The sequence below is a fragment of the Danio rerio genome, chromosome 5, assembly GCF_052040795.2.
Source record: "Danio rerio strain M-AB ecotype USA chromosome 5, GRCz13ab, whole genome shotgun sequence".
NCBI classification, from domain to species: domain Eukaryota; kingdom Metazoa; phylum Chordata; class Actinopteri; order Cypriniformes; family Danionidae; genus Danio; species Danio rerio.
The window spans coordinates 19,991,713-20,015,529 of record NC_141025.1 but is presented as its reverse complement, the minus strand read 5'-3'; the positions used below and the strand labels follow the sequence as shown (position 1 = coordinate 20,015,529).

Below are 23,817 nucleotides of genomic sequence, written 5' to 3'. Positions count from 1 at the left end.
TATATTATTCAATATATGCATGTCTATAAGACTAAAAAAGAAAATATTTAATGATGGGAGTACATAACATAAATAATAGTGGATAAAAATAAATAATTAAATGAAATTAATAAAATAATACATTTTAGAAAGATGGAGGGAAGCCATTTATTATGGTTTTACTAGCCTTTTATCAAAGGTTTTCTGTTGAAGTCTCTCCGATGGCTTTTCTGCACTGGAATCTGTGTTAGGTGTGTCCTTGTCCTTATCTATGCAACCTTGGTAAATTACAGATTTGTCCAAATGTTCAGCTTCCATACAGGGATCTTCTTGTTTACATGCTTCTGGACTGTCTGGACTTGTGTCAAAGCTTGGCTGTTCATGTAAAGAGTTGTCACTTGGACCTTCTGTATCACTGGGATCTGCACTTCCTGTGACCTCTGATTCTGGTGACAATTTATCAGCCTCAGGTTCATTTGTTTCTTCAGGTCTCAAGTCTTGGGGTTTGGACTGAGTAGCAGGTGGGGTGTGGGGAGGTGAATTTTGCCATGGGAAGCCTATTTTCCTCCCAAACATTGATGACATGGTGGTTTCTTCCTTTGCAGGAGCTGATTTTTCCTCTTGGAAGAGACCAGCAGAAAAACCTTTGAAACCAGAAAGCAGACCACTGCTCTCTGCTTGTGGCTGTGAAGGATTGGTACTAACTGAAGTGGCAGGAGAAGAAGAGCCAAACAAAGAGCTGAATGGTCTAGCTGTCTCTGCTGCGCCAGACATTAAACCACCTAGTGAAGATGTAGACAAGCCAGGTAAAGCAAAGATACCCTTAGAAGAAGGTGGTGAGGTTGGTAGTTTGTCTTCATCTAGTAATTTGGGTGTAGAAGGTGGAGTTGCAATGTCCCCTAGCTCTATCTTTGATAGCAGACCTGATTCAGATGTCTGTTTTTGAATAGTTTCAGACATTGTATTGATATCCTTGCATTCATCTATAGCTTCGTGTTGAGATTTGACCTCTTCAATAGCTTTGAATGACTCCGTATCAAGTTCTTTTAATTCTGCTTCAGTTCCTAATTTAGTATCAGCAGGCAATTCAGATTCCAATATTGCATTCGGCTTATTATCAATACTGAGGCTAGCTTGATCTTTAGAGTCTTGGGTTCCATCATGTTCTTTAGTTTCAGGCTTCTCTGGTTGCATGGTTTCATCTGATTTTGTTGCTTCTGTACCTTTAAACAATCCAAAAAGTTCACCTGTAAGGGAGTCTGTTTGAAGACTGGTTGGAAGATTAAAAAATGAACTCTTCTGTTGTTGTGGTTGTGCTGCAGCAGAGGCAGGTGATGTCTTGAAGAAAGATGTCTGTGGTACTGAGAAAAAACTAGAAGCTGCTGGCTTGCTAGGAGCACTTGGACCAGAAAACATTGACATAAATCCAGAAAATGCAGCAGGCTCTGGGGGTCTTTGAGGGCCAGGCATTCTTGGTCTCGGTTGACCAGGAAACACAGGTCTTGGTCCTCTTGGTCCAGGCATTGGAGGTCTTGGCTGACAAAAAGGTCCTGCCATTCTTGTTCTTGGCTGAGCAGAAAAACCCTGCATCCCTGGCTGAGGTACAGTAATTTCTTGTTTGGGGTGTTCCTGCTGCTGAACAGAAGAATTTGATTGTGGATCTAAAGATAGTTGTGCTGATGGTTTGTCACTTTCTTCTGACTTTGTGCTGTCATCTATTTTTTCTCTGTCCTCAGCTTGTTGACTGTTAGAATTTTTCAAGACATTGTCTTTTTCAGATTCAACAGAAGTTGTATCTGTTTTCTGAACATCATCACATTTCTCTGTATCTACAGTGAGAGCTTTCTCATTGTCTACGTGATTCTCAAAATCCAGAGGCTTATTACTCTCTTGAGATTTTTCAAGTTTTACACACACTTCTGTTTCCATATCTCTCTCTACTGGGATACCAGCTTCATTTTGCATTTTATTTTCTTTTGATTCTGATGATATCTCATTTTCAACAGCTTTACCTGTTTCTAATGACACCTCAGATGTTTTCTCACATTCAACCGGCTGCAAAATGCTCTCTTGCTTTGATGAATTCTCTTCAAAATCTGTTTTCTCTAAGCAAGTGGCAGCAGTTTCTTGATCAATTACCATGTCCAGCTCCTCATATTTAAGTTGATTATTAATGGTTTGTCCCTCAAGTGTTTTGTCAACTACAGAAGTTTCTTCATTTTTAAATTGCCCCTCTGTCAGGGAAACAAACTCTTCAGTCTCATTTGTTGTCTCATATGTCATGCAATCAGTTTTCTCTAAATTACTGGTTACAGTTTTATTCTCTGTTGGCATGTCCAGATAATTGTTGTTAAGTTGCTCTGTAACGGCTGTTTCCTTGTTTATTTTGTCAACCACTGAAGTTTCTTCAATTTTAGGTTGTTCCTCTGTCAGAGGAATAACCTCATTAGTCTCATTTACTGATGTCACAGAATTAATTTTCTGTGAACTACTGACTATAGTTTCTTTTTCTTTTCCTTTGTCAAGCTCTTCATTTTTATGTAGATCATTGATGGTTTGTTGCTCATGTGTTTTGTTATTCACTGAGGTGTCTTCATGTTTTGATTGTTCAACTGTCAGTGGTACAACATCTTCAGTCTCATTTATTGACGTCATAATTTTAGCTTTTGCATCATCATTTATGGTCAAGCCAATTTCATCAGTCCTCCTTTCAATATTCATAAGGTTTTCATTCATTTCATCACCCGGTTTCTTGTCTATCTTATCAGGAGGTTCAAAGGTAATTTCTACTGGAACTTCTTTAGCATCAACAGAGTCGTGTTCATCTTTAATTGCATCAGATAATGGTGTAGGTGTTATTTGGTAATCTTCACGTATAGTGGCTGAATCTGCATGTTTTGAGATGGACTTTTTATCATCTGTGACAGACACAAGATTGACTCCAGTAGATTTTGGTTTATCAGACGAGAACACAGATGGAACTTTAAAAATATTTTCTGGGTCAGAGCCTCCACTGGGACTTGGCCCACCAAACATAGAAAACAGTCCTTTTGCTGTTGTATCCTTGTTGTTGGATTTGGTTGTAGCAACATCAGTTGGTGTTTGCGATTGAGAACTACCACCAAACATGGAAAAAAATCCAGGCCCATTACTATCTTTGGCTCCAGAACCAGGCAAAATCCCTCCAAGTATTGAGGGTCCTGATCCACCTGTCTGTGCTGTTTGCTGAGAAGACCCACCAAACACAGAAAATAGTCCCTTTGGAGTTGGAGCCCTTGGTCCAGGTTCAGTTATAGCCCTTGGAACATGTCCCGGTGGTCCTCTTGGTCTAGGTCCTGGTGGTCCTCTTGGTCCAAGTCCGGGTGGTCCTCTTGGTCCAGGTCCTGGTGGTCCTCTTGGTCTAGGTCCTGGTGGTCCTCTTGGTCCCATTTCTTGGGCCACACTTGGAGTAGGCATGTGTGGTAGTCTTGGTTCAACAAGTATTTCTTTTGGACCAGACACTGGTGGAACTTCCTGGTCATGTTGTGGTTGTGCAACAGATCCACCAAATATAGAAAATAAGCCCTTTCCAGGTGGTTCTTTGGGTACAGATGATGCAGGGGTGGTCTGAGGACTGGCGCTTCCGAACATTGAGAATAATCCTGTACCTGACATTTCTTTGGAGGATGAGGACCCAGGGAGTATACCTCCCAGTATTGACTGTCCACTTTGATGCTGAGACTGACCCAAAGATGAACTGCCAAAAAGTGAGAATAACCCTTTTCCAGATTCCTCTCCAACAGCTGTGTCTTTGAGATTGGAAGAAGTAACAGGTTCAGTACTGGTTATTTCTGCCTCTTCATGTGACCCTGCACTCTGCATTTCCACCTCCTTTGCATTTGGTTCAGGTTTTAGCATTGTGGTTTTTAAAGTATCTTCTGATTGTTCCTGTTCATTTTCTGAGGACACTGGTCCAGAATTGATACTCAGTTGTTCAGACAATATTTTAGGGGATGCTTCAGAGTCTTTTATTTCTTCTTCACACTTTGATGAGATGTTAGCACCATCTTCTAGCTTGGACTCTTGTTTGAAGCCACTGGACACTAGGTCATTATTTTTGTCATTTTCAGGATCTGTTTTTTCAGAACCGCTGGACTCAGGAGAGTTACTGCAATTTTGTTCAGCAGGGCTTGGCATTAATTGTGATGAAATTACATCTAAATTGATGACTTCATCCTCAATGTAATCATCATGTTTAATCTCAGAAACTTCTACTAGAGCGTCTGGATATGTCATTATATTACTGTCTTTCGTTTCTTGAGATGTCAAAACTGTTGTAGCTAAATCATCTTGAGAAACATCAGAGCTTTCCAAAGGAGACATATTAATGAGAGACGACGTAGTTTCATCTTTCTCGGTTGAATTGGGTTCCTCTGTCATGATATCTTCGTCACTAGGACAGTCTTCAGGACTGCTAGCTTCTGAAATCATGATCTGAGGGATAAGCATCTTCCTTGGGATTAAACCAGAAATAACTAGTGATCGTCCCTCAAGTTCAGTAGGTGAAACTGGAGTGAATAATGGTACCTCTTCAATGGACATCATCTCAGACAAAACAACCTGCTGTGAAGAAACATCTAATTGACCAATAGTGTCCACCACAGAATCGACTGCAGAATCAGACTGACAAACCGTTGTTTTCTGAGGTATAGGGTCTTGTAAAGAAGCCTGAATTGATGAACCCAGGGCATCACTTCCACTGACTGTAGCTGAATTGTTTTGGGTTAACAGTTTTTCTGTTATGTTTAAATCAGTCTGATTGCCAGACATTTCTGTTAATGGAATCTCTTTTAACTGTGTTTGAGGGGTTGAGTGAGTAATTGCAGACCCACATGAAGATGTAGCAGGACTGGTGGTAATCTGAAATGATACATCACGTGTGGTTAAACTTTCTGATATAGAGATCCTTTCAGAAAGGTTTTCTTGAGATTTTGGCTCTGCTGGCATAACAAAAGTAGTCAATGGCTGTGAAATTGTGACAGTACATGTTGAAGCAGAACTCTGAGAAGATGTTTTAATGATCTGAGAAACAGATGCACTGCTGTGTTGAACTAGTGAACTCCTTGTTAAAGACTGGTCAGTCAGAAAAACTTGAGTTTGTATAACTGGTGAAGCTTCTTCAAGTTCGACAGATGGCAGTGTTGTAAATACAGAACTTGAAAGAGGCTCAGTGGGTGACGTTATTAAGGAGGGTGGGGCAGTATTTGCTTGATCAGTAGTTAAAATGGTTCCACTGAACACTGATGTATCAGCAGTTGTCGTCACTGTCTTTTTTGTAGACATGGTCATTTCTTGTTTGGATTCAGAACAATGTTGAAGTGAGGGTTTGATAACTGGCTGTAAGATTATATCACTTTTTTGTGAAACATTAGCTGTTGTTGGCTTTGAGCCTGCTCCATCAAATAATGATATTAATCCTTTGACTGACACATTTTTGCCTGAGACTGAATGTGAGGCTTGATCTGGAGATTGTTGATGAATATCAATTACACTTTGCTTGACAGATGAACTTGTTAAACGTAGTTGTGGACATGCCATGGAATCTCGAGAGTTTGTAACACTTGATGGCACAACAATGACTGATTCTAATACAACGGGAGAAGTTGTTACTGGCAGACTTACAGAAGTAGACACAAAGTCAGTTGACAGACCTTTATCAGGTGTGGATACATCTTGTACTGATATAACTGGAACAACTGAAGTTTGAATATGTGTGTCGTCTAATACTAAGGGCTTACTGATGAACGTAGCTGTACCACTCTGAGGAATGAATTCTTCTCCAAAGCTTTCCACTGTTGATTGTTTGATAAGACCTTTGGATCTTGAGACAGAAGTAGTTGTAGTAATGAATGACTCAGCTTGATTAATAAGTTGGCCACCTTCATTCTTAGTTAATGCCAAGGGTACTGGGTCTCTGCTGGTGATTGACCTTTCATCTAGTCTTTGCTTAGTTGTGTTCTCTGCGGAAACTATGTGAGTCACAGATTTTGTAGGCTGGCCACTGAAGACCACCACTTTAGATGAATCACCGATTTGTGTAGGGACATGACAGCCATGTGGATCAACATAGGTGTTGCATGCAACTGGAGGCTCCTTGTCAAGTAATTGTCTGTTGACTGGTTCAATAGGTTTGATTTGAGCTTCATTTGGTTGTAAAGAAGGTTTGGGGAACTGCAAATCAGTCATTTGCAGTGATCTTATCAAGTGAACTGATGTATCTTCCGTTTGAGTAGGCAAACTGGATTGAAAAGATAGGTTTGATGCTTGTGATTCAGCTAAGCTCTTTGACTGGGTTACCAACATTCCCTGAGTTCCTGACAGCCGAGGAGAATCTGTCTTTTTTGTTGTAGCTGAAATTTGAACAGCTTTTATATGTGCTATACATGATGATGTGTTCTGGGTGGATATGCCACTAGTTCTAGGAGATGAAAGATCTCTGATGTCATCATCCCTTTTGTTTCTATTGATGTCGATCTTTATGTCAGAAGTCAAGTCGACAGCTCCAGCATATGATTTTTTACAAGCAGAACTACCATTGTCTGGATATCTGTTTCCAATCACTGATTTCTCCTCTACACTTCTAGTGTAATCCACCAGGTGACCATTCTCAAGAACAGAAGGACTATAGTGTTTTGTAAGTTGAACATTAATAGAAAAGTCCAATGGTTTGTTGAATGGCTGAGATTCTACATTTTGTGTCTTTGTAACTGAAAGGATTCCATTTCGGTGATAGGTGGGGATCTGCTGGAGCAACAAAGGCTCTATAGTATGACGTCCATTCATTGATTGTTTTTGGTTTGCGTTTCCTTTTACTAGTAAAGAAGTACCATGTGACTGTTTTTGAAGGATCTGTTGAGAAGGTGAAAAAGATTCAACTATTAATGGCATTCCTGTTGAATCTTTTCTTGAACACTTGTTAATGACTGCTTTATCTTTGACAAGAGGCATTACTCCACTTGAAAGCATTTCTCCTGTTGATTCCTCATACATTTTACAAGTTGATCGGACAACTGACAAATCAACAGTGGATTTAACAGTGTTAGCTGGTGCAGAAGGTACTTTTGCTGCATGAGCCATAGTTGATTTCAAAGAGAAAGGTGAAACATCCTCACATAATTTGTTTTGAATTCGAACTGGTTTAGGAAGCAAAGGAGGATCTACAATTAATGGTACACCTGGTAGTCCTTTAAAACATTCAGCATCAGTGGCTTGTCTTGTTTTTAAAAGTGACATCACACCATCTTCCATCCTAACCTCTTCAGAAATTTCTGATGACTTCGAATGGAGTTTTGGAGACATGTCAACTATGTTTTTGATTGTATTAGCAGGTGCTGTGTGTATTCTGTTGGAAGTTCCTGAAAAAGATGCTTGATGTTTCATTTGAAATATTGCTACTTCACTTTGAAAAGAACACTCAGTAGTAGAGACGACTTTAGGGGACTGTTGGGGTGAAGTACTGCTATTCATTTCCTTCTGTGTTCTTTCTGATCTTTCCTGAACCTGTGATGGAGATGTGGACTCCAATAAATTATTTTCTTTAGAATCAGAAGGTATTACAATTAAAGGCAATCCATGGGATGTCTCTGTATCAGAAACACAAGGCGATGTTTTTCGTTTCATCAGTGGCATTGGAGATAATTCCTGCTTTACCTCTTGGATTTTTTCAGTTGGCTTAGGAGACATATCTAATACAGTTTTAGCAGCACTGGCTGGAGCAGAGGCTGCCTGAAAACTATGTGCTTGTTGGTTTAAGACTGGAACTAACTTGGATGTTTGCAAATCCATCTTCTGTCGTAAACCATCACTTTGTGTAACATTTGATTTTAATTCAAATCTTTGGAGAAATGATTTCTGCTGTTGTGTTGGAGGCTCCATAATCAGAGATATGCCAACAATCTCCTCATTGCAATCTGAGATTGATGTTGATCTTGTCCTCATAAGTGGCAGTGCTTCCTTTTGAACTGCCTCAGTTACTACGGCTGCACAAGTAGTTGATTTCGCAGACATATCTATTGTAGCTTTAACTGCATTTGCTGGAGCAGTTGATGGTTCATGATAATTTGAAGGGTGCACTGGCAAACTTGCAGTTCTATTATAATGGCATGTTTGTCTGTGTACAGCAGAGCCTTCCTGGGAATATTTGGGTTCACCATATATTATCTGTGGCAATGATTTACGCCTTTGTGAGAGAAGATTTTCTTTTGTTATTGATGGCTCAACAAGCAAAGGCAAACCAACAAGCTCTTCATTGCCATCTGAGATTGATGATGATCTTGCTCTCACAAGTGGCAGCGCTTCCTTTTGCATTGCTTCAGAAACTACAGCCAATGGAGCAGTTGATTTAGCAGACATATCTAACGTAGCTTTGATTGTATTTGCTGGAGCAGTAGATGTTTGATAAGCATGTTGCATTGGCAAATTTGCAGTTCTGCTGTAAATACTGTTTTGGATGTTTAAAGCAGGTTCTTCATGGAAAAAGTTGGATTTACTAGATATAAGCTGGGGTAATGACTGATACCTTTGTAAGATATTTGTCTCATGTGCTGATGCCTCTACAAGCAAAGGCAAACCCACTGAGTTTGTATTCAATTCTGTGATTGAAGCCCGTCTGCTTCTTAGAAGTGGTACTGCTTCATTTACAGAGGTGTCAGTGATTTTCATCTCTGCATGCTTACCAGCTGTCTTTGAAGTCATATCCAGTGTTGATTTGACTGAATTTGCTGGAGAAGTGTTCCCATTATGCAATTGTCCAGTCACGTGATTCTTTCCCAAAAACTCTGTAGCAAGTGAAGTCTGCCTTATAAGGCCAATTTGTTTATTTTTAACAGGCACCTTCAATGCTGGGCTTAACACTGGTGATGTCTTTATTTCAGGACGTATATGTGGCAATGGTGCTTGAGGTATGGATGTTGGCACATGGCTGGGTTTGGCACTTCTTATTAAAGGACCTCCTTCTAGCCGATCAAGCTGAGCTGGTGTTGAGACTGACTTGATTGCTGACTTTGGAGGGGAATCTGCCAGAACTTTGGCAGAGCTTACTTGAGAGCCACCTGCTTTGACCAGCTGAGCCGAGGCTTGTCCAGAAATCTGGGGTTTTTGCTTTGATGATTTGGGTGCTTCGTTACTGCACCTGTCGTTTTGTCTGGACACTCCACAGTCTGGAGGAAAGTATCGAGGTTGGCTTCGTGGCGAAGGTGGAGCAGATACAGTTCCCATTGGTACATCAGACATTGTCACACAGATATTTTGGACTTCCAGAGCTGGAAATGTGATATTAATTTCTTTCACTTCATCAGTTAACTCAACAGTAAGGTCAACAGCTGCTGTCTTACTCATCTCAGATATTTCCTCATTCTGTTTTTTATCCTTTAGCTTTGTTGTGGTAAAGTCAATCACGTCCTGAATAGAATTTTCAGTATTAGCATCTACCTGAGATTTCTCATCATTACATTTGTCTTTTTTGCTCAAGGTTCCAGAGAAATCCATAGGCTTAGTGCAAAAAAGAGAGTCGATTGCCACTTGAGGCTTGTTAAAGAGTAAATTTTGTGGTGGTGGCAATGACATTTTTTGATTTGACATCACTGTGCAAGATTTTGGCTTTATGGGAAGTGCTGCAGTCTTGGAGCTTTCAAAATGAGAAGATTCCTCAGATGGTTTTGACTGTGTTGACTGTGATTGCTGCCTTGCCAGTTTGTGTTTCTGAGATGATGCAGAATGCTTAGAACTAATACTTGCTGTGAGTTGTGTGGTCGAAACTGAGGCTGGTTGAGCAGGCAATATTCGAGGTGTTGTGCTTGCAATAGGCTGTGTAAGCCCATTCTGTTTTGTTGAACTTGTTGGTGTTACAGGAAGTGTCCTAGCTGATGTAGGTGGAGTCCCATTCCCCTTCACTATATCAGGAAGTTTTCTAGATGATGCCTGACTTTGTGGAGTAATTGTAGACCCTGTTGGTGCTACAGGTATGTTTTTAGCTACCTGTGGTGCAGTAGATGTCTTTTCAACAAAGTTTCCAATGGTGGAAAATATAGGATTGAAAGTTTGTTTCATCTGAGCTTTCTGCTCAACAGGCGTATCATCTACTTGGCCAATCACAATTTCAGGAATTGAAGATTTTGTAGTTGAGGGATGCTGTCTATGGCCCATTGAGGAAGTAAAAGTCCGTTGAGGAAAGGATTTTGGCACTGACACTTTAGGAAAAAGATCGTTAATACTCTGATTTCTCCAGTATGGTCCACCATGACATAGATTATTTGCCTTCTTTGAGAGATCAGCTGCTTCTAGCTGCTCTACTGTAGAAATTATACCTGGCTCTTGAGAACCCATTTTTACTTTTTGGAGTTTATACACACTATAATCAACAACTTGCTCTGCATGTGCATTTACAGACTCATGAAACATTTGGGAGAACCGCTCAAGGTTCATGTTCATAATCCTGTCACCTTTCTGAAGAGCTGAAGACAAATCAACAGGAGCATTTCTGAGCTGAGAGTCACACTGATTGTTCCCAGGTATTCCAGGCATTTCATGTTCATTGAATAGAGGTATTTTAAAACCACAAAGTGTCATCTTTGGTTTATCCTTTTTATGAAGAATACTAGATATATTTTCAGTGATTTGTTCCAAGATGCGGCTCTCCTCTGGGGTTGCACATGCATAAAGATGCTTACCAGCCCTATCAGTCAAAAGAGAGTAAATATATTCCTCATCCATGTAAACATAATATCCACAATCTCCTGCCTCAGCCGGCCACCACATTCCCTGCTCCAACAAGCACAGCCACTGTTGGTACCACTCAGAATCTTCAAAAATCATATCATCGTCTATATCTCCATTGGCAGCTACTGTGCTACTGAGGTTGACAGCACCTGGAGTCAAATCTAATGGCCCCTTTTTCTCAGTTAGTCGCTTGAAGAATCTGGAGTCAAATTTCAAATTATAGGGTGGTTTGGGAAAAATGTTTGTTGGGCATGAATATGCATCTGCTGGTGGGTTTTTAGCAGCTTCTTTCTCCATCCAATGTTTTTTATCACTGCAGTCATGCAAATTGCCAGAGCCTCCCAAGGGTTTCTTGTTACTCATGTCAAACACAAACACATCCTCTCCATTTGCTAGTGGAAGACTACTTTGAAATGGTAAACTGGGAACATCCTGCCAGGGATGAGATGGGATATGGAACTGACTAGGATCCATATTTTTTAAGTTCCACCATTCAGGTCTCTCCACAACTGGTTCAAAAGGTAATGGTCCAACCTGATTTGGAAAAGAATAGTCTGGAACTTGTGTTGCTAGGGTCTCCAATAGAACATATTCATTCAGCTGCTGCCAAAGAAGTGCTTCGATGAGACATTGATGTTCATACAGTTCTGGTGGGATCACACCATGTTCAGCAAATACGTGCAATAAATCTTGGTAGCCATAATTATTAGCAGTCCCATACAAGAGTCTTTGGATCTCATCTATGTACTGTTGCGTAGACTGCACTGCAGGATGCAAGTTAGCAGGTTGTTGAACCACTTCACTTGCAATTTTGTTTGACTCTAAACTCCCGGTGCTGCATGATACTTTAGGAGTGGTGTCTTCTGTACTCTGCTTAGATTTCATTTCATCAAGGAAGGCCTTCTGTGGATCCTTACTTTTTGCTGTAGTGTCAGATTCATTGGTTCCAGATTTAAAAATTCCAGAAAGTATACTTGTAGCACTGTTAACACTACTTTTTGTTTCTTCTTTGATTGGAGGAGATTTAGGTGAAGACTCTTCTTCTGAGATCTTGCTAAATAATCCAGACAACAAACTTTTTTGTGCTGATACCTTTTGATCTTTTTCACTTCCATCTTCAGAGGACTCAACTGGTTTGGCCCTCTGAATCTGTGGGCGAACCTGACTAGGTTTAATTCCAGTACGTTCCGGTTGCTGTTGCTTGGGTTTCTGACCAGGAGAAGTTTCAGTTGTTGCTGGCGATTCTTCAGCTGTTGAAGTAAGTTTGCTAAAAAATCCAGATAAAATGCCACTAGATTCATTTTGCTGACTGGTGATACTTTGAACAGATGCATTTGCTTGTTGATTGCTTGACTGGGCATGTTGCTGCAAAGATTCATCTGAGGTAGCCATTTTGAAAATGCTAGAAAACAGACCACCAGATTGATTTTGCTCAGGTTTTGCTCCTTGTATTGTAGTTTGACCTTGACATTGTGGACTTTGAGTCTGTCTTCCTGAGGCAGGGTTTGACTGCTGTCCCCCAAAAGATGGTTTTGGATTTGCAGCTTCTGACCCCGTCTTCAAAAGACCAGAAAGAAGTCCACCTGATTGGCTTGAAGCGGCTGACTGCTGGGAAGATGTGTGACTCTGTCCTGAGGCATCTGGCCTACTTGTTTGTTGGTTATGCTGACCTCCAGGGGCAGGCTTTGTTGACTGAGCAGGAGTATCTACTGAGGCAAGTTTGTTGAAAAAGCCTGAGAGCAAACCCCCTTGTGGTGGCTCTGGAGTTGGGGTATGAGATGGAATCTGATTTTGTCTTTGTAAAGGCTGCCTCATTCCCTGCTGCTGTTGACTTGATCCAGGTGGTCCTTGTTTTGACTGTGTTGTTGATGCAGGGGATCCTTGTTGTGATGGTGCTGGTGTCTGATTAGTTGAAAAAAGCCCAGAAAAGAACCCACCTGATTGGCTAGAGGACTGCTGATGGACAATTTCATTTGGACCAGACTTACTAGTCTGCTGTGTGGTTTGTGACTGAGGTTGTGGGGTTGCTGTGTCTGCAATCTTATTTAGCAACCCAGAGAATATCCCACCTGATCCACTTTGAGGTATTTGCTGAGGAGGAACTTGGTTTTGTCCTTGCAAGTTTTGCTTGTTACTTTGCTGTGCGTTAGTTTGACCAGAACCAGAGGTTTCCTGTTGTGACATATTCTGGGGAACTTGCTCTTTGGCATTATTAGTGTCTGAAGCACTAATACCAAACAGGCCAGAAAGGAAGCCACCTGTTTGAGAAGATGGTGGTTGGTCAGGGGGATTAGGGCTCTGTTGTGATGTCAGGCTACTATTTCCAGAATGTGGCTGTTGAGAAGCACTCTCAGGAGCTGTTAGCTTATTCAAAAATCCTGAAAACATTCCACTTGCTGTAGCAGATGTTTGTGGTGTCTGTGCATTTGGTTTGCTGGGTTGCTGTTGATTAGGCTGTCTGCTTGGACCACCTGATTGTTGTGACCCTGTAAGAGCACTCTCTGTAAGTTTCAGAAGTCCCCCAAAAAGTCCACCTGTTTGGCTTGGTGGTGGTTCAGCTGGCTGTGATTGAGATTGTGGTTGACACTTTATTTCTGGTTGTTGTTGACTACTGCTTTGTTGTGATGTTTGCGGCTGTGGAGGCTGGGAGACAACTTCAGGTGCTGAAATGGTCTCAGGAGTCTTTAATTTTAAAAGCCCAGATAAGAAACTTCCTGACTGAGGTTGAGGTGAAGCACCTTGTGATGGCTCATTAGATACACTTTCCAAACTTACTTGTTTTGGGACATTCTGCTTTTCAGGAACTGGTGCTGATTGGGCAGATGTTGTTTGCGAGTTTGAAACTGTGTCGCTGGCCAATTTTAACAACCCAGAAAAAAGTCCAGTACTCTGTGGTTGGCTGTGGCTTTGAGCTGCAGGTTGGCTCTGGCTTTGATCTCCAGGTGTTTCCTGAAGGGCATTGCCTTCACTTGAGGGTTGTTGATGTTGTGGGGATGCTGATTGGTTGTTTGTGTTAAAGCTTTCTGGGGCAGCAATTTTCAGTATTCCAGACAACAATCCTCCTGACTGTGGAGGTGCTGTTCCTGGCTGAATCTGGTTCGTGTTTTGGGTGCCAGTAACAGTAGAAAGTAACCCTGAGAGTAATCCGCCTTGTTGAGATTGAACAGAACTTTCTTGGGGTTTGTTGATTCCAGATATAAGACTAGATAGCAAGCCCTGAGGCTGGGGTTGTGTCTGTGTATCAGTTTGTGACATTGGTTTCACCTGGTCCTCTTCTTTCATAATTGTTTCATCTTTAGGTGCGTTTTCATTTCTCTCAGCTTGGTCTGAACCCAATGCATCACTTTTAATTTCACTTTGATATTCAGCAGATAGAGACTCATTATGATGATTTGTTACACCATCATTTTCTGCAACAACATCTGCAGAAGATTCTATATGGTCTGTTTTTTCAGGATTCACAATGACAGTGGGAATATTATGTGTAGCCGTTGTCTTTGATGAGGCTTGTGTTCCAGTCTGTGGCTTTTGTTGCTGAGTTGGACTTGCCTTAAACAGATTGGAGAACCATCCAGTATCTGTGTTTCCTTTGGAAACACTTTCAAGCAGGGCAGAACGACTAGACAGTGGTGTTTTAGTACCAGATTGGGGTACACCAGGTTTAGGAGGATTGGAATCCTCACCTGTTGTCAGTTTTAGAAATCCAGACAGCAAACCACCCTCTTGTTTAGGTGCCTGAGTACTGTCTGGCGCATCAGAGGAAAAGAAAGGGAGCTTTAATTTATTTCCAAGAGAACTAGATACATCCTCAGCTTTTGAAGCCTCAGTTGGCTTAAAAATAGAAAACATTGAGGGGGTATCGTTTGATTTTTGGTCATCTGTTGTATTGTTTGATATAAGTGAATTCAGTGACTTCTTAAATGGGCTGAAGAATCCAGTATCTTCTGCGGGTGTTTGACCAGCAGGATTAGCTTCAATTTTTGTCTCTTCTAGCTTGGACATAGCACCTCTGGGCAGGGAATCAGGCAACTCACCAGATGATTCTGTTTCAGGTAAGAGCTCTACTGATCCACTTACCGAACCCCCACATGAGAGCTGGTGCTCAGGATGTGCACCTGATCCTTCTAAAGACAAACTCTTGAATTTATCAACTGATCCTTCTTTAGACTCTGTCTTTTCCTGCAATGTGTTTGTTTGAGAAGTAGTTTCAGCACTAGTTTTGTCTCCAAAAAGCCTGAAAGGGCTTAATCTTCCTAGTACTGAATCAACTACTGTTTGAGTCTGACTTGGAGTGGAGTCCTGAGTTTGTGAGCCAGTTGAATCAGAAATGTTCACAGCATCAGCCTCAGATGCAGCACTAGCTGGTCGACTGACCTCTGGAGACTGAAATGGCAAAAGTGATTGCAAAGAAAACTTCTTGTCTGCATTAGCTTCCTGGTTAGCAGGTGGTACAATAGCAACAGGAGTTGGACTTCCAGTCGGTTTGGGTATGAAAGAAAATAGTTTGGAAATACCAGACTCTGACTGGGGGGGAACTGGAGATGGAGTTTTTGCAGCAGATTCTGTTGATTCTATATTTTCCGCTGCTGGTTTGGTATTTGTTATTGAGCTAAACAATGAGCTCATGGCATTTTTAACACCTGCAATTCCTTGCTCCACAGCCTTTTCCTCTTTTACCTCAGCTGGTTTGTACTCGGGTTTCTTTTCTTTACTTATTGTTTCTGTTTCTGTTTTTGTGTCAATTTTATCCATTGATTCGTACTTACTAATTTCCTCCTCTCTACCCGCCAAATATTCAGATACAGAGTCAACTAAGTTCTGAAGTTCATCCATCGTGTCATGATACTCCTTATTTGGTTGCTCTAAAGATGACAACATTACATCCGGGTTCCTTGTGCAAATATTTCTCATAACACTTTCTTGTTCATAATAGTCCTGGGACCATTCGTCATAAGAGGAAATACATCTTGCATTACTGTAGTAACTGTCATATTCATATTGTGCATCCTCTTCTACAAATGCCATATCATCTAGCTCCTCTTCAGACCCAAGAGAGAACTGCATTTCATCTGATCCTGCAGACCCATATTCACTTCTTGCTTTCATTCTGGCTTCCTCCTCCTCACAGTAAATCGTATAGTTTTCAAGAGTATCTTCAAATGAGGTTTTGGCCCACATCCTAGTTTTGTACAACAGTCCCTCTGTATATGATGTCTTTTCTGCCCTGCGAAGGTGGCTAATTGAAGGAATTATGGAAATTTCAGGAGGGGAAATTTCCTCCTCAAAGTCTCTTACTTCCTTACAGACCAAATGGACCTCACTGCTGTTTCTCCTAATGGGATTACCAGATTCATCATAGTCATCTGCTTCCTCAGGGGACATTGCATCACATTTTTCTGTCTGAGAGACGTGACTGCCTTTGGTGTCACCTGGGCTGGTCACGATTCTATAAATTTCACTTTTGGTGTCATCATCATCATCCCACTTTTTCTGCTCTGGTTCCAGATAATCATCCAGTATATTGTTATCAACTTTGTATTTGGTCTCCCAGTCTTCAACTCCCATGCCAGAGTCCACTGGAATCATTCGGACAGCGTCTGCACCATTTGAAAATCTGGTGTGCATGAAGTAAAGGTGCCAAAAGCATGGATAAAAAGAAGAATCAACATAAAGATAAATAAACAAAATCTTAAAATCAAAAATCACAGATGGATAGAAATGAAAATAAATTAAAATGCATGTATGAAACAACTGAAACTGTTGAAGAACATTTTATGGTAATGACAGAATGCAAAAACATGCCTCTTTATAATACATAATCTTAAATCCATTTAATATATCCAAATATCCTTAAAAATAAAATGTAAATTTGTATAACACTTTAGTTATAGTAACAATTCTCACTAATAACTAGTAGCTTATACCTACCTATTATTAAGAGACTGACTGTATATAAGTAATAACGTACATATTCTGCATGATCTTATTTTACATGCCTAAATCCTACCTAATATCTAAACCTAACTACTACCTTTATAACTATTAATAAACAGCAAATTAGGAGTTTATTGAGGCAGAGCTCATAATGGTTGGCAATAATAATTTATTAATAGTGAGAATTGTTCCTTAACAGAAGATGTTACCTAAATTTGCATTAAAAGAAACTCCAAGACATTATGGTTCTGCTTTACCACATTAAATATATAAAAAAGCACATTTTTACATTTCATTAAATGCAAGAGCAGTGCAATAAACTTTTTTACAAGGCACTTCTGAAAACAAATCCCTGATTCTTATTCAGGGTAATGTTAAATAACTATCTTTTTTAAGAACTTTTAGATAATATGTATGTAATACTGTATTTATTAAAAGCATGTATGATATTTATCATACACACATTTGTGTAATCAAGTGTTAAATACCTCTGCTCCCTTCCTTCTCTATAGTCCAAATCATAGCTCTGGATAGAGTCAGTCCTAGACTCTTTTGGCAATGCCTGATGCTGTGACCTTCGACCAATAGGGTACTGATGCACTGAAGAATTGGGTTGAGCTGTGGTGTGGTATCGTGGAGGCCTGCTATTTGTTTCACTTCGGTAATCACTGTCCCTGTCATCAACAGCACTGTCGTGATCATCGAAATCTATAGAACAATACAATTCACAAATGAGTAATATGTTACCATGGAGGACTGATGTTTGCTCTGAACACTCAAAAAGAAGTATATGGAATGAAATGAAGGCAGAGACATCAATGTAGAACAGAAATTATTACATTAAAATACCAAAGCACAGACAGCAGAGTGAAATGCAACTTTACTGTAAAATATTTTGACAATTTAAAAAAAAAAATTACTATACAAACATGATGACTTCATAATAAGAGGAAATACAAAACATCTGATACTTTTATACTTTTATTTCTACAGAGCAGTATATTAACTTAAAGTTGGTTTAAAATGCAAATAATATGCACAACACTTAAATGATAATGGGAAACCAAAAGTGAAAAAGTAAGAAGAATATTAAAAATTGATATGAAATGCATTAACTTTATCTTGGTGCTTGGGCACAACAACAAATTCTTTATAATTAATATCTTCTTTTTTATTGTTAGAATACTAGTAAATTTAACAATAACACACAAAATGAACTAATTATTTTCTGTCAAAACTAAAAAAATTAGGTAATTTATTAAACAGCTGAAATGTTTTGGATATTTCCTTAATATATAATATAAAATATATATTATAATAAATATGAACCATTTAACTCAATAGTCACTCTCAGAAACTGTGTAGTTTAAATTCTCAATTGCAAGTGACACAAACAAAACCTGACTCAATCTCTCTTTGGAAATCAATACATTAAATCAAATCTATAATCTAGTAAAAGAAAAATGAATGTGAAAAGATGATGATTTCCAACACACAAAGTACATACTCTGCTGATCATTCCACCCAAAATATGTCCAATTGCCTAGTGATGTGGAGAAAGTTAAACAACAGAAACATAAATTATCACTGCATAATCACTTTAAAGTTTACAGTAAAGTAAACACGGTCAAATACTTCTGTGATTTACTCAAAGACCTTTCGGTTGCTTAATTCACCTAAAATATAATTGTCTACAACTAATAATGCGTATATTGTTTCAAATCCATATTACATGAGACGATGTTAGAGTGTTAGACAGAGTCTCAGTATTCACTTACACTACAATTTCAAAGCAAGTAAATTATAAAAAAAAAATTTGAAAATCGATACAGCTTTGGAGCAATATATTTTTTTTGTTTTCCATTTTTATCATTTTTAATGAATCTTGATATATATGGAGGACGAAACCTGCAGGTAAATATATCTATAAATAAAATTTATTTCTGCATAAATAAAATAACAAATCAATAAATCTGCAAATAAATAAATAAATGTATATAAAAATCCACAAATTAGCGCATGAATAAATATAAAAATAATAAATACTGCAGACGGGTACATAATTACATAAATTACACAAGAGAATAAAAAAAATGCTAAACTGAAAGTTTATTTTAATAAACGTGTGAAAGAAGGGTAAAAAAACTTCCAGTTTAGCATTTTCTTATTTCGTGTAATTTATCAATTATTTGCCTGCCCACACTATTAATTGTTTAAATATTTATTTATTCAGGAATTTGTGGATTTTTTATAGACATTTATTTATTTATTGGCATACTTATTTATTTAATCTTTTATTGATGCAAGAATTTAGGGATTGATTTGTTTGCTCATTTATTTATATATTTGCGTATTTATTTATTTATTGTTCTTCCAGGTTTTGTCCTCCATGGATACATGAAATGATATAAGTAAAACTAAACAACATAATCATTTGGGATAAGTATTCCAACAGCTTTAAACTACTGCCATCTATTGGCTTAAAAAGGACACAGCTGAATATTCTTTGCAATCCCATAATAAAAGCTGAAAAGAAAACACTTACAGCACTGGGAAGACACTGGAGGCAACTGTCTTCTCTGTGCTTCATCTTGCAGTGAATACTATAATTTAAAAAAGATATACTAAAAAACACCATAATGATTCACAAAAAGAAGCATTTCAACAAAAAACAGCTAACATAGACAGATGATCAACAATAAGCCATATGGTACAGTGTGCATCATTTTTAACTAATAACGTGGCATTCAGATGCTTTAATCTTTTTTTGCATTTGTTGGACAGTATAACTCTCTGGTCTTTTTAAACTACAGTATAAGTCATGTGCAGTAACTCACTGCTCGCAGCAGGTGGCAATAGAAGATAATATTTTCACTAAACAGCAGAATTCCCTTTTGGTTATACCAATAAAATATTGATGAGTGTAATACCTAATACAAAAATACCTATCCGTAAAAAAAAAAAAGCCAAATCACAAAAGAAAAAAATACAAACCTAAAGCTTTAGGTGCTTTTTATCTTTCATTTAAATAAAAAGGTTCTAAGCTTCTGCTGCATGCATGAGAGGAAAAAACCTTCACATCCCGCTCTAGGATGTTTAGGGTAAATTAAATCAAAAACATTTGGCTATATTAAAAGCATGTTTATCATTTATATCTTAACTAGGAAATTCACCAGAATACCTTTAAAAAGAATGAATCAATACCTTTTTTTAAATGTAAAAATATGTAAGTAAAACTGAAAAGTATTATGTTTTGCCCAGACTCATCAAAGAAACACTTTAATTCCTCCATTGTATACAGTATATTCAAATATCTTTACTCCAAAACACACACACACACACACACACACACACACACACACAGTCTTTACCTCATCATGTATCCTCATAGAGTTGATGCGCTCCAGCTTCTTAGTCCAGTACTGGGCCTCGTCGTCAGGTATATCTACACAAGCACACCAATATTAGTGAATGAGTATGTACTGTAAATCTGACATCTTCATATAAAACTCCAGCTTTCACTGTTCCAATGTATTTCTCGCTCCTCCCATCCAGTTTCTGCGGCCACACAGCACTCAATTCTGTATTCACAGTGTTTAATATGGCATGAGACAGAGAGGTTACTGCAGGAACATCACAAATACATCAGCACCCTTGCTTCCTCTCCATTTGTCCATGTACTCCGTTTACATATCGCCAATTCTCCTAGATTCATTTAATCTTTTTAAGGATTTAGTGACCCTAAAACAAACTTGGACCAATTAAAAATGTACAAATTCACTTTTAAAGCCAATTATGAAGGCAAAGTATCTGCTTAGTGCCTGTATAATACAATATAATATAATATAATACAATATAATATAATATAATACAATATAATATAATATAATATAATATAATATAATATAATATAATATAATATAATATAATATAATATAATATAATATAATATTACCAAAAGGGAGCTCAAAGCGTGTGTCTAGCAGCACTTGGTGAGGAGTAGGGTTTTTAGTGCCGTATATCTCATCTTCCTTCATCAGGACCTCAGAATCCAGTGAGGTCCATTCTCCAGGCCCTTCCTAGACAGAGAGAGATAAAGAACTGTTAGATGTCATGCCAACTCTGAAATTCAATGCTTCAAAAAATTTCTAAAAAGGAGAGACAGCAGCTTGATAAAACTTAAATGGATTGGGGAGGGAAAGCTTAGAGGGTTGAAGTCAGAAAGCATTTATTCTCACCAGTGGTACGTTGACTACGTTTTTTTAAATTGTATTTATAAATTCAAGAGAGCTACACTAATTCAACTGCATTTGGATGTTGTGGGAAAAGGCCAATGTCAAGTCACATCACCTCTATTTATATCACTTTAAATAATACAGATTTCAAAGTAGCTTCATTGCAATAAAAAAAATTAAAGGGGTGACTTAATATACTATAGATAAAATTACTGTAAAGGTGACAATCAATAATTGAATAAATGAATGAATGTGTCCTCTGTGCTCTCTATGAACTCACAAGAGTGTGACACAGGCAGGAAATCTGAATAAAGGGGTTAGTTTACCCAAAATTTTAAGTTCTGCTATTAATTACTCACCCTCATTTTATTTCAATCCTCTGAGTAAAAAAATAGGTAACACTTTATTTTGATGGTCCATTTAAGTATTAGTAGACTGTCTGCTTAATATCTACTGATGCTGCACCTTCAACAGACATTTAACTGACAATAAGAAACTTCGCAAGTACATGTCAACTCACACTAACACTAACCCCAACCTAACAGTCTACTGATAATCTAATGAAAATTAGTTGCATGTAGATGCAGTGTAGCTTAAATTCAACAAACGAACCATCAAAATAAAGTGTGACCAATAATTAATTCAGAACACGTTAAGATATTTTAGATACAATATGATAGCTCTCTGTCCTTCTATTGACAGAAATGGGCCCAATATGTTCAAGGTCCAGAAAACGAATCAGAACTATTCCAAGTGACTTCAGTTGTTCAACGATTTTGAGTGCCAAAAAACTGTATATAAAAAAAATCTGTTAGCTAACTGCTTTTTGACCATTTTGCACATTTACAATGGTTTACATGTTGCTCTGCTGACTCGTTGCAATATGTCTTACAGCCCATTTTAAAGCAGTACCATTACCTGATGTGCATGAGAAGACAAAAGGGTAACAAAAATGTTTTAACTGTTTTTATTTTTTATTTTTTTGGAAGACAAAAGTGTTCTTGGAGCTTCGTATAATTACTGTTGAACCACTGAAATCACATGAAATGTTTTATAATATGTTACAATACAATATTTTGATTCTTTTTCTGAACATTGAAGATAAATGCATGTTTCAGAGAACTGGAACGGTGTGAGAGTAATTAATAACTAAATGTTTATTTTTGGGTGAAGTAACCATTTAAATAAAAGAAGAAAAAAAGCTCATTCATGGGGCTAGTTCTACTCTGGTCAAGTGAACAAACATCCCTGCAGGCACAGGACGTCAACATGATGTCATATTGAAGTTGTACCCAAACATACCCCAACATAGTAGGGACGTTGGATTTTGTTTGGAGATGAAAATCGAGTTGACGTCAGAACCCAACATCAGGCTGATGTCGATGTCCAACGCCCAACATAAAATCAACCGAATATCAACATCTGACCACGCTACCATTATGACATGTATCAGACGTTGGATTTTGGTCACTTTCCAAAACAACCTAAAATCAACCAAATATGAACATAACTTCACGTCGTTATTGGACGTCAAAATAACTTTGTCCTTAGACACTGGCTAGACAATGAATTTTGGTCATCTGACGTCATGACCTAAATCTAACCTAATATTAATTTCTTATAATGTTGTGTGCCTGCTGAGATGGTGAAATTTATGATTCCAGGTAGTTTCACAAATCTGTGGATTGATTTTATTCCAAAATTGTAAATTCATCTCATATTTTACTTCTGCACAGTTATAATAAATCACATCAGTAATAGATGGAAATAGAGCTGCTAAGTTATTTTAATGTTATTAATTAAACAAGCAAAAGCTGTAAGCCTGTAAGCTGTAAGTAATAACACTCCTCAATAAGCTGGATAACCTGAAGTAAAACACTTATATACTTATAAGTATAACTTGAAGTATGACACTTGAGTTTAGGAGTTTAGAAACAGAAGTGAACCCCATAACAGCAAGTACCATTCACTTTATTTATAAACACTGCAATATTTAACTGGCTGCCTCTTTATTTAATCAGACCATTAATAATACAATTTGCACTACTGGCTGACACCCCTGGGGTTTTAGCAGAACTGTCCAGCTGGAAGCAGTTCAGGCGAAGTTTTCAACATTATCACCATTTGCAATGCCTTCCCCACCCACCTCAGCTCCAGCCATGACTCAGATGCTCTCGTCTCATGCGAAACAGGGTGGGAGTGGCACTTTCATGCCTCACCAGACAGACAGCTGACCTGAGATTCATGACTCTACATTCTGATTGGCTGGTGGTGCCCACTTACCTCATCTGATTGGTGGATGGTGTTAAGTGGGATCCATGCTGTTCCTATCAAGGTGTCCCAGATGAGACCTTTATTCCACACCTCCACAACCAGACCCAGATCCAGACGATTAATTTCACTTGGACCACAGACAGAGACACAAAAATAGAGATCAGACCATCAATAAACATGCATGGATTCTCAAATCTCTAAGATTTTCCGCCCACACTTATCTGTGAGTTCAAGACACTTCATAAGCGTCCTTTATGAGAAGAAATTAAAAATAGGTCTGTGAATGGTGGGTGAATTGAGAAAATGTACTGGGAATATACATATTGAACACAGCATAGAAATTATTCTTCGGCCTATTCCCCGCAGTGGAGTGAACCACCAATTACTCTGTCATATGTTTTATGTGGTGGATACCTTTCCAGTTGCAACCCAGCACTGGGAAACACAGATACACTTTCTCATTCACACACATGCACTACAGCAAATTTCAGCAATTCAACTATACTGCATGTCTTTGGGCTGTGGGGGAAACCCACTCAAACTTGAGAAAAACATGCAAACTCCACACAGAGTTTGGAGAAGGATAGGAGAAGCTGCATGAATCTTTTAAACACGTGATGGTATTTGAAGGCATGAGACG

The 23,817-nt window shown here is 38.5% G+C and overlaps 1 protein-coding gene across 2 annotated transcripts in view; it reads right to left on the bottom strand.

Annotated features, from left to right (window-relative positions):
• The window catches only part of unc13ba (unc-13 homolog Ba (C. elegans)), a 178,016-nt gene that overhangs the window by 102,400 nt on the left and 51,799 nt on the right, over positions 1 to 23,817 (bottom strand). Inside the window, exons 4-10 of one of the 2 annotated variants that reach the window (XM_087253310.1) lie at positions 23,187 to 23,304; positions 20,624 to 20,747; positions 20,040 to 20,113; positions 19,214 to 19,271; positions 18,176 to 18,211; positions 17,157 to 17,376; positions 167 to 16,348 (exon numbers count right to left, since the gene is read on the bottom strand). In XM_087253310.1, coding sequence (XP_087109436.1) covers positions 167 to 16,348; positions 17,157 to 17,376; positions 18,176 to 18,211; positions 19,214 to 19,271; positions 20,040 to 20,113; positions 20,624 to 20,747; positions 23,187 to 23,304 — 16,812 coding nt within the window. The remainder of the gene's footprint in view (positions 1 to 166; positions 16,349 to 17,156; positions 17,377 to 18,175; positions 18,212 to 19,213; positions 19,272 to 20,039; positions 20,114 to 20,623; positions 20,748 to 23,186; positions 23,305 to 23,817) is intronic. The other variant, XM_087253313.1, reaches the window with a different exon arrangement.